The sequence below is a fragment of the Cicer arietinum genome, chromosome 8 (assembly GCF_000331145.2).
Source record: "Cicer arietinum cultivar CDC Frontier isolate Library 1 chromosome 8, Cicar.CDCFrontier_v2.0, whole genome shotgun sequence".
NCBI lineage: Eukaryota > Viridiplantae > Streptophyta > Magnoliopsida > Fabales > Fabaceae > Cicer > Cicer arietinum.
Genome location: NC_021167.2, coordinates 12,243,235 through 12,255,151, shown reverse-complemented (window position 1 = coordinate 12,255,151; position 11,917 = coordinate 12,243,235). Strand labels below are relative to the sequence as shown.

The 11,917-nt window shown below is 36.4% G+C and overlaps 1 protein-coding gene across 1 annotated transcript; it reads left to right on the top strand.

The window, feature by feature from the left end:
* Positions 1–1,548: 1,548 nt before the first annotated feature.
* On the top strand, positions 1,549–7,895 carry LOC101496202 (uncharacterized). Its single transcript, XM_004516327.4, has 2 exons — positions 1,549–2,389; positions 6,863–7,895. The coding sequence occupies exons 1-2, from the start codon at positions 1,817–1,819 to the stop codon at positions 7,571–7,573; spliced, it is 1,284 nt and encodes a 427-aa protein (XP_004516384.1). The 5' UTR covers positions 1,549–1,816; the 3' UTR covers positions 7,574–7,895.
* Positions 7,896–11,917: the final 4,022 nt, after the last annotated feature.

Below are 11,917 nucleotides of genomic sequence, written 5' to 3'. Positions count from 1 at the left end.
GCAGAAAATAAATTTGCAGCAACCTTAACAAGAATTGGTGTGAAGCTCGAAATGATCGTTGTCAAACAATATTCATGACAACATGTTGGTTCCTTTAGACGTTGAGGAATAAAGCAATTTTTTATATTGATTTTGAGAGACCAATTGATCCTGTGGGGGCTATTCTGAAATACTCTAAAGATATTGATTATTGTAATCATCCTCATTTGCATTAAAGTCATCAGGTTAAGGAGACAATCTACATATGTTGGATGAGACCGCTTGAGGGTTGGATAAAGTTGAACAATGATGGCATTTGCAAAGGGAATCTTGAGGCTTTGGGGTGTGGCCGTCTTTTTTGCAATTCTGATGGTTGTTGGTTCAAAGGATACACAAAGAAGATTGGTATGTGCGACATTTTTCATGTTGAGATGTGGGTTTATACCTTGGGTTGGATATGGCTTGGAGAAATTATATTTCACAATTTATTATGGATGGTAATTCAAAAATCTTGATGGACATGGTGTTGGAGAATCGTATCATTGAATGAGTTGTTCCCACTTTAGTGAAATGCATCAAAGGCTCTAACATTAGACTAACACGTCCAAGTTCGTCATATTTAGAGGTAGGGGTGTACATGGGTTGGATTTGATCGTTTTTGATTAAATTCGATACCCAAACCGATTAGTTTTATTTGGATTGAGTTGATCTCTCAACCTATGATTTTTCCATTAAACTCGAACAAAACTAATTCGATTATGAACGAGTTGGGTTGGATTCACAAGTAATATTTTTTTTTTAAATGCAATTAAATTTAAATACTTGAACATCTAAAAAATAATAAAACTATATCGTTTAATACTTAAAATATAGGATTGAGTTGATCTCTCAACCTATGATTTTTCCATTAAACTCGAACAAAACTAATTCGATTATAAACGAGTTGGGTTGGATTCACAAGTAATTTTTTTTTTTTAATGCAATTAAATTTAAATACTTGAACATCTAAAAAATAATAAAACTATATCGTTTAATACTTAAAATATGTCCACAAACACAACAAAACACTTAAATTAATTAAATAAGCAACAAAATCTCAATCATAGTCCAACAACTAAATTTTAACTATACATCAATATTAAAAAATAAATAAAAATATATATGACACATTAATGAGTTGAGTTCGCGAGTTCATAAAGTGAAATCATATATCCAAATCGGATATAATTGAATTTCAGTTTGTTATTTTAAATTAGTCTCGAATTTAAATAAATTGAATCAAAATGCGGATTAAATTAAATTGGATGACGAGAGTTGCACCTAGAAACATCTATTTTGTTTCTTAGTTTCTTTTGTTTTTTCTATTGTTCAAACAAGTCAATATATTATGAGATTAAGAGTATAGAAAGTAAAACTATTTTGTACAAATAGTCGATCACAATCATTATTAACCCGCGATCTATTTTCTCATAAATTTACATTTTTAAATTTACAAAAAAGCTTCTTATTCCGTCAAAAAATAAAATAAAACTTCATTTAAAAAATAATTAATGAATGAAACTTCTTAGTATAGTGTATAGTATGCGAATCCGTTTAGATTCTTCTTCATCCACCCTCCTCCTATTCACACCAACACACACAGATCTACTTCTCTTTACTTTCATTCATTCGTTAACCCACTCTTACAAATCTACCTACGAAACAATTTCCAATTTCTATTACAAACACCATTACCCTTCAGATTCAATTAACTTCAAATCAAATCTCACCGATTATAAAGATCTACGACGTCGTTTTGAGGAACAACAACAACAATAATAAAAATAAAAAATAAAAAATGGGTGCGAATCACTCAGTTGAAGGGGGAAATGATAGCGAAGATGAAGAAGAAGAACAAGAAGAAGATGAAGAGAGGAACATTAACGGCCACATAAGTGGGTCCCAATTAAACAACCATCTAATTGTTAAGAAGGTTCTAGAACAAGAACCAGAGATGCTTCCATGCCACGCGTCAGCATCTCCGCTTTCTCCGCAACTTTCATCTCTCGGAACACCGCGTCTCGGTCCTTCAATCAAGGTTTGGGATCCTTACAATGTTCTCGCTCCGCCGCCGACTACGCCGTTGCAGTCCCCTCCACCGGTGATGTTCTCGCGTGGATTCTCGTCGGCGAGTGGTGCGGCGGTGGAGGATGAGGTTGTGGAAGTTTTTTTGATCTGTCATGGTGAGTGTGAGTTGAATTTGGCCACGGATTTGGTCGGTGGTAGGTGTCCGGCTGCGATGTTGACGCCGAACGGGAAGAGGCAGGCGAGGGCTTTGGCTGTGTTTCTTAAATCTCAAGGGGTTCGGTTTAATGCCGTTTATTGTTCTCCGTTGGATCGAGCTAGGTCAACTGCGGTTTCCGTGTGTAAGGTGATTCTCTTAATTTCAGTTTTTTTTGTTGATTATATGATTGAATTGAAGCAACTTAGTTCTATGTTACTGCATTAGTTTGTGTAACTTGAATTATACTTCCAGTGGAATGAATGAAATATATGCAAAAATATTAATGGAAAAGTTCATGTATTTGGTCTTGATTTAATACGGATACATCAACTTTTCGGTGACCTTTTTTGCTTATATATCATTCCAAATGGAATATTATGCTAAGGTATCAAACTAAAATTTACTTCTTAAGAGTGAGGAGAGAAGCATTGACACTTTCAACTAAAGATGTGTCCGTATTCGAAGCTTGTTGTTTTTGGACACCAACACGATACTGACAAATGTGGTCACATTTAACTAGTTCCATTTTCTTAAATTATTATCGGTGTTGCATAGGAGTAAATTAAGTAATTTCAACTAATAGTGAGAAAATCAAGTATTTATATTTTAATGCAACTATGATTTGTTTTGCATATGCATGTTATATCAACCACTAACTTAGGTGTCAGCTTAGTGACACCAACACGATACTGACAAATGTGGTCACATTTAACTAGTTCCATTTTCTTAAATTATTATCAGTGTTGCATAGGAGTAAATTAAGTAATTTCAACTAATAGTGAGAAAATCAAGTATTTATATTTTAATGCAACTATGATTTGTTTTGCATATGCATGTTATATCAACCACTAACTTAGGTGTCAGCTTAGTCGTAAGAGTTTGATTTTGTAACCTCAAGAAATGAAAATGATATATTTATCAATAGTTGATATTACTTACATTACATACACTCTAAAGGGAGTTGTCCTTACTTCAGAGAACACTTCTTGCATTGATGGTAATGGTTCTCTGCCGAAAATCCAACCACAAACTTCATCCAATTCTTGGTTGAGGCCTGCTAGAAACATGCAGACTCTGTCATTCTCTTCTCTCTTCTTGAATACGGTGGCGTTAATCGAATTTTCCCAATTGACTATATAGCACTGGTCCAACTCTTGCCAAAGGGTAACCATGAGGTTTGAAAATGTTGTGACATTCTCATCCCTTTGTTTGGACTGTGACGGCCTAGTTTTGAGTTCACAAATTTGAGAGCAATTGTCATGGCCCGAATAACAATCTCGAACAACCTCCTAGACATCCTTTGCAATTGAGAGGAATAAATATGGCTTCCCAATAGGAGAATCCAATGAGTTGATCAGCCAACCGATTACTAAGGAATTTTCTATTTCCATTTTGAGATGAATCTGTCTTTTCTTGTTCAGCCCAATTTTCCCTTTCCATCAAGGGCTAGTTTCATAGATTGAGCCCATTCAACATATTTCTACCATTCAAATTTTGAATCAACAGCTGCAGGCCATAGTTTGGGGAGCTTCTTTTTCCACTCCCCACATACCCTTTAGACACATTTGGAAAAAACAGTTTTTTGTAGTTGGTAGTGATATGTGGAGCAAGAACATGCTTTTGATTCCTGCATATACAGCATTTTGAGTAATTGCTTCTCCTGCTAATTTGAGTTCTCTGTTGTTCCGGGGCGAGCACGAACACTAATAAAATTCTGCAACTGTCATACTAATTGTCTCGTAATCTCCAAACCAATTTTATCTACTGGTTTGAGAACTCCCTAATCCAGAGAGTTGCTCTTAGTCTGCAAGAATTGAGAATCATTTGCCTGAAGAATTTTGAATAGAGCTATCAAGCTTGCATTCAAAGAGGAAATTTTAGAGGTATTTTGAAGGAGATATAAGGTATTACATTTGGGCGCTTTATTCGACAGAGTCTGTCTAGGGGGAAAAGAGGAAGCAAGAAGTTTGGTGTTTATGGTGGTTGTTTGACAGGTAGTAGTCAGTTGACACAGTTGATAAAAGAGTAGTAAATAGGAAATGGGCTGGTTGATGAGGGTGTTCGCTTTGTAAGATGCAAGTTCACCTTGCTTTTCCGATTTCTAGAAATAATGCACATTCATTTCCTTTCTTTCTCTTATACACTATCTTCTGCCTATTACTGGATCTTAATAAATCCTTAGGCAATGTGGGAAAGCTTCTTAAAGGCAGTGCTCAAGCAGTTCTAATCTAAAGTAGGTGCTGGACCTCCCAGTTTGGTCCATGATGTGGGATTATATACTTTTTGGAGCTAGAAAATAGGAGGAAAGACGAAGGTTTGAAGAATAGGGAATAAGCTGATTTTATGGAAGTAAAAACAAATAGTAAAACAAACATTAAGATGGATATGGTGGAGGACACACTTTATTGGCCAATGGCGGAGAAAAAGTAGAGTGCGGAATAGGGTTAGGACAACCATCTTTCTTTTATAAAAAATGTGGTCAAGGAAAAGGGTTCATGCAGTTTGGCTAAGGTGGAACGGAGATGGATTTGAATATGCTGGTGCCATAGAGAAGCCAGCCATGAACGAGTCAGTTGAAATCAAAGATTGGGAGGATGAATTCAAATTCTAATTGAAGATGTCTTGATTTAATCCCGGGCAAATGTGGTGACAAGAAAGCTAAAAGTAAGTTCAATTAGAAGGCTTCAAATCTTGGCATAAATAAGGTTGCGTCTAAAAGACAAACGAGGCAGTTAGATAAAGGAAGCCACTTTAGATCCCTTTGGTGCCCATGTGGGTGGATCTGATATTATGAAACAGAGGGAAAAGAAGTAACTCCATGTATGTCAACTAGGTGCAACGAAGAGTGAAAGGTTGCTTACAGTGTGTGCAGCAACGTGAGACAGTTGCACCAACTGTTGGGGAAAGAGCGATACTTTCCTGTTGTGCATTTCACACGGAGAAGAAATGGGAAAATCAGCCACCCGTTACTATCCAGAAGCTTATAAAATGGGTTGATGTTTGAACTTGAAGCTTGGGTAGAAAGTAGTTACTAGCTTGACCCAGGTGCCCAAAGTAGGGAGAAGAAGTAATGGCTTTTAGAGATGCAAGTCTCGAGAAGAAGCCCAAACCAGCAATCACAGATCAAAAACTACAAACAACAAGAACTAAGAGTGTTCCACTTGAGTGAGTGCTGAACCATGAACAAAACCAAGACAAGAAACAGGAATCATGAACCAGAAACCCACGAGTAATGCAATCAGAGGCAAGAAGGTGTAACTTAACCGAGCGCAGGCTGCATTGGTAGACTCAATAACTACTATAAGCAACTCCTTTACAACTATTAACTACACAATGGTTCTAATTATATACAATCAGCAACTTCGTAATTTATACAAAATATAATAGGAAACAAATATTGGCAGAAATTAACAAGGTGCCCAATCTGCAAGGGAACCCTGAAGCAGAAGTTGTTCCAATAGTTCAAGGCAGAATTGGGTGATGTGTCTTTATGCTTCCAGCCACATGATGCAGGTGGGAGTTTTTGGTTTTCTTGGTTTTGGACATTGGTGGAGAACCTACTGACAATAATGCTGTGCGGATCAAGTGGCTGGAGCTTTAAGTTCAAAAGAACTTTTGGGAGTCAGCAGCAGTCCCAAAGCTTTACCCAACTCTTCATCTTGTAATTTAAACTTTTCGGGATGTATTTTTGGCACCAAAGCCCCAATTAGGAATATTTACAATTGGAGGAGTAAGGAAGAGTCCAAGGGATCAACTGGGATTGTCTTTAGTTTGTCCTTGTTAGTTGTGTGTTGTCCTTGTAATTTTAGAGTAGTTTATTTGGTAGGCTGTATTGCTGTAATAATTAGAGGCAGAGAGAAAATAGATGGATGCAGTTAGCAAATTAATAATAATATCCATCCTAACTTGGAAAGAAAACTGGAAAAAATTGGTATTTTGTAACATAGCTCTACTTCCTCTGCCTCTCTATGACTTTCAACTTAGAATACAAGCCAATTCAAAATATAAACCAAAATCTTTAGCAACTTAGCAATTCCAATCTTGACAAGTGAAGAAACTAGCCATTTGAAATTTCACTCTAGGAGAATGTTAAGACAAGATACATTAGAAAACCTAACAGACAAGGAGAGAGCAGAAGCGGCAGAGAAGGTATGGTGAATGGGTTGCTGTTACTTGTAAACCAGTGAGAGAGCAGAAGCGACAGACGAATTGTGAAAGCCTATGTACGGAACGTGTGGGGAAGAGAAGCAGAAGACGCGGTTGTGGGACAAAGGAGGAGAAGGCTACAAAGGAGGTGGCGGCATGGCACTATAACTACTCTAAGGTAGATACTTTAGGGTTTAAGTTAGGTGGAAATAAAAACTAGAAATGTGATGTGGGTGTGGTCGGTTTTTGAGGTTTGGTTTGATTTTTAACTTGAACAAATACACAATGGGTATTTAATTTGAACACATACTACTTTCTATAAATATAGTTGCATGATTGCCTTACACTGAACTTCATGTGTTTTTGGAATTTTACTTCTAATGGTTCCATAAATGCAGATGACAAATAGATTAATTACATCTTAAAATTTTGTGCAATAAATCTTACTGTAATGATCAATGTTTCAATGTACAGGAAGTCAATTTTTCAGAGGAACAAATTCAATCCTCAGATTCTCTTTCCGAGATTAGCCAAGGAAATTGGGAGGGCTGCCTTCGATCAGAAACATACACACCTGAAGTTATGGGATACATTGACCGGTTCCAACCAGATTTTACTGCACCTTCTGGAGAATCACTTAGACAAGTCGAATTCCGGATGATTCGCTTTTTAAACGATACTGTCCTGGGGTTACATGAAAAATTGAGATTAGTTTTCTCGCCACATCAAAATGACAGCCAGACATTTTCTCAGCACAATTCCCATGCTATGACAAACTCAATTCATGACCAAGATGGACCACCTTCTCTCCATTCAAACCAATGGGATTCTCTCAACAGACATCGACCTGCGTTCTCGAGGAAAAAATCTGGTAAAAGCAGGTTACAATTTGTGACAACCACTGGAGATGAGATCGAAGACGAAATTGCTTCTAGCAACATAAACCACCAAAGTTCACTGCATAATTCTAGTTTCAGCAGCTTTTCACCATCTGTTTCTTGTATAGGACTATTTACTCATTCTGTGCCAATCAAGTGTCTCCTTACTGGTCTTCTTGGATGTAGCTCTCAGATGTCACATAAATTCTGCATAGAAGACTCTTCAGTGACTGTGTTGCAGCATTCTCTGAGATCTGGTTGGCAGATAAAAAAGCTGAATGATACAGCTCATCTTAGGCTTCTCTAGTTAAAGCTGTACACAGCCACCATCTTAATTTTTGGCATTGCTTTGGATTATAAATTTCTTTTGGTTGTTGATAATCACCAGTTCTCCAGATTTTTCACCTTTGTTTGATTGTAACCTTTATTTATTTCTGCAGTTCTCGATTCCAAAAGAGGAATGGTGCAGTAGTTGGATTGTTGTATCAATTGTTTTTGGTTTAAAGTATTACTAAAGTTGTTGCTACTATACATCTACTTGCCGGTGTATCCATGTACTTTCAAAGGATATAATTGTTTTGGAATTCAATAGCATTGCTAATATACATGACATTTAAATTTTGTTAACATTTTACAGACTTTACACTTCATATTCAATAAGAATTAACTGTACAGCTGTAATTGTAACTTGACCAGGTGTCAATACTCAAGCCAAAGAGTGGGAATAGTAGTTTGTATCTGTTAGGCCTCTTATACCTCTTATAATTAAATATTATAAGAGGATAGAATTTTAAGTGGTAGTTGAATTTGTATCAGTTATTTTTTTTATGTAAGCAGTTTATTGTGTCAGTTTAGGTTGTAAGTTAGTGCAGCAACTGCTTTATAGTTATGGAGCAAATAAAAGTAGGAAATTAAGAAAAGGAAAGGCAGGAAATTACTAAGTGGTTATTGGAAAAGGAGAGGTCATGCTCTCAAATTATTGGATGGGTATTCTTGTAACACGTCTACCAATTATGTCATTGCAGAATTTTAAACTCGCATTCTGTTTAAATAAAAAAAGAATTAAGCTTCCCTATTTCAATTATTTACTTACAAGTTCTAACATTGGTATCAAAGCAACAAAAATCCAGAAGAAATTCATGGTATTTACGCACAATATGGAAGCACATATGGAAGTTGTGGAATGAGGGTTTATGGGGAATGATTGGCGAGGAACATGTTATGGTCTGTGTAGATTGTGGAGCTTCACATAATTTCATTTAAGCCAATGTGAAGGAACATAATTTGCAAATGTTTGTAACCTACATATACACGGTGGAAGTAGGAGATGGGAGAAAACTTGATTGTGAAGGAGCATATCCTCAATTATAATTGGTGATGCAAGGACTCAAAGTGCAACAAGATTTATATGTCTTTGATCTTGGAGGAGTGGATGTAGTGTTGGGGATGGAACGGTTGGCTGGCTTGGGAGAAATTAAAGCCAATTTCCTTGAGTTGACACTTAGAATTCCTATTGAAAATGGTTATCACACTTTTAAAGGGGACCCCAATTTAACTAGAGTTGTAGCATCTCTAAAGTCCCTTTTGAAAGCGTTAAGTGATCAAGGCCAATGATCCTTAGTAGAATACCCTCAACTACAAGTCGAAATTGAAGTTACATATGAGAATGAGAAACAACTATTTTAGAAGAACATTGTGATGTTTTTCAAGAACCTCAAGGGATACTTTGTACTAGAAGGCAAGACCATGCTATTATTTTGAAAGAAGGTGCCAATAATCCTAATATATGGCCTTACATGTACCCTCACTATCAAAAAAGTGAAATAGAAAGATTAGTAGATGATATATTGAATTTTGGTATAATTAGACCAAGTCTGAGCTCCTACTCTAAGCCAAACATTTTAGTGAAAAAAAAGATTGCGGGTGGTACTTTTGTGTAGATTACAAGGCTTTGAATAAGATAACCATACCAGATAAGTTCCTTATTCCTATTATATTGACGAGCTACTTGATGAATTTGGAGGCGTAGTGAAGTTCTCAAAACTGGACCTGAAATCTGGGTATCATCAAATTAGGATGCACGAAGCGGACATTCCAAAAACAGCTTTTAGAACTCATAAAGGGCATTATGAGTTTATTGTCATGCCTTTTGGATTTACGAAGGTCCATTCTACTTTTCAATCCCTTATGAATGAAGTGTTAAGATCGTACTTGAGAAAGTTTGTGTTGGTTTTCTTCTATGACATCTTGATTTATAGTACAAATAAACAGGAGCACCAAAGGCATTTAAGGGTTGTCCTAGCTTTGTCGAAAGAGAATCAGTTATTTGCCGACAAGAAAAAATGCACTTTTGGGCAGACTTAATTAGAGTATTTGGGTCATATCATCTTATCAGGTGGAGTTGCAGCAGATCCGAAGAAGATTGAAGCTATGTTAGATTGGCCAACACCCAAGGACATCAATGCCTTAAGAGGATTTTTGGGATTGACAGGGTATTAAAGAAGATTTGTTAGAGATTATGGCAAGATAGCTGAACCCTTGACCCAACTTTTGAAGAAAGACAACTTCCAATGAAATAGTGAAGCCTAAGCTGCATTGGAACAACTCAAGAGATTGGTGGCATAATTACCAACACTCATTGTGCTAGATTTTTCTAAAACCTTTACCATAGAAACTAATCCATCTCACAAGGGCTTGGGTGCAGTTTTATTGCAAGAAGGGAGATCAATGGCTTTTCTTAGCCAAACATAGCTGATAGTGTTTATGAAAGAAAGTTGATTGCTATTGTGATGGTTGTTCAAAAGTGGAGACATTGCCAAGTAGGAAGGCATTTCATCATCATCACATATAAGAAAAACCTAAAATTTCTAACAGAACAACGAGTAATGGGTGAAGAATATTTCAGGTGGACTTCAAAACTCATGGGACTGGACTTTGAAATCCATTATAGGTCGGGTAAAGAAAAATGGTGTGGCTAATACACTTTTTAGAAAGATGATATTTGCAGCTTAGTCTTCAGTTTACTTTGAAGAAGGGAAAGATTAGGAGTCATAAACTTATCGAGATCCTAAGTTACAAAAATTGATACATGATCTAATCCAATATCCTGATGCTCATCTAGGCTATACATTTCAAAATAAAAAATTTCTCTATAAGGGGAGATTGGTGCTACCAAAAGGATCTTCAAGGATTTTCATTTTGCTACAAGAATTTCACAACTCAGCAGTGGAGGGACACTCTATCTTTTTCAAAATCTATAAAAGAATTTCTGAGGTTGTGTATTGGGAGAGCATGAGGCAAGATATCCAGTAACATGTGGCCAATTGCAAGGTGTGTCAACTGAACAAGTATCAAGCTTTGTCTCCTATAGACCTTCTTCAACCACTACCCATACCCAATCAGGTTTAAGCTAATATATCAATGGATTTCATCGAAGGATTACCTAAGGTTCAATGTAAAAATGCCACTCTCGTAGTGGTGGACATATTGGCTAAATATGCTCACTTCATAGCACTTAGCCATCCTTTCACTGCAAAAGATGTTCATGAAAATTTCCTTCAAGAGGTAGTAAAGTTACATGGCTTCTGCTCTACTATTGTGCTTGACAAATATAAGATTTTTCTGAGCCATTTTTGGTCGGAGTTGTTCTAAATGGCAAGTACGAAACTCAAATTTAGCTATGCTTATCATCCTTAAACAGATGGACAAACCAAAATAGTCGATAGGTGTTTGGAAACATACTTGTGATGCCTCACATGCATTAAGACCAAACAATGGGCAAAGTGGCTAAGTTGGGCTAAATTTTGGTTTAACACCAATTATCACAACTCTCTAAAATTAACACCCTTTAAAGCTCTATAAGGGCGAGACTCACCGTATCTCTTAAAAGGGACTACTATTCCTTTGGCTGTTGAAGAAGTTAACATCATGACACAAGATATGGACCAAATGTTGCATGATCTAAAAATCAATTTGGTCACAACTTAGAATTAGATGAGAAAGTACGCTAATAAGTCCATACATCTTATTTCATTAGTAGTTGGAGATTGGGTTTACATGAAATTACAACCCTAAAGATTGCGGTCCTTGGCTAAAAAGAGAAATAAGAAATTAAGTCCTCCTTTATATGGACCATATCGAATTTCAAAGTAGATTGGCGCAGTTGCATTTGAGTGAGCACTTCCACCAGAGAGTAAGATACATCCAATGTTTCATGTGTCCCTACTTAAGAAAGTCATCTCTTCTTTAGCTACCCCTCAACTTTTGCCACCTATGCTCTCAGAGGAACTAGAATTGCAAGTAACTCCAGCTGTTGTACAAGATGTCCGCAACACTCCCAATGGCACAACATAAGTTTTTATTCAGTGGAAGGACCTACCAGATTTTGAAGCAACATGGGAACCTGTTAAGACCATTATGGAGCAATTTCATTCTTTTCATCTTGAGGACAAGGTGACTCTTTTGGGAGGGAGTATTGTTAGGCCTCTTATAACTAAATATTGTAAGAGGAGGATCAAGAGTTAGAACTTTAAGTACAAATTATTTTTGTATGTAAACAATTTATTGTGTTAGTTTAGGTTGTAAGTCAATGTAGTAACTACTTTATGGAGCAAATAAAAGTAGGAAATCAGGAAAATGAAAGGCAGAAAAT

Excerpts from the sequence above, each read along its gene's own strand:
- LOC101496202 (XM_004516327.4), top strand. The coding sequence starts at position 1,817 with ATGGGTGCGAATCACTCAGTTGAAGGGGGAAATGATAGCGAAGATGAA. Across the intron at positions 2,390-6,862 it reads CTGCGGTTTCCGTGTGTAAG|GAAGTCAATTTTTCAGAGGA; the intron begins GTGATTCTCTTA and ends TTCAATGTACAG.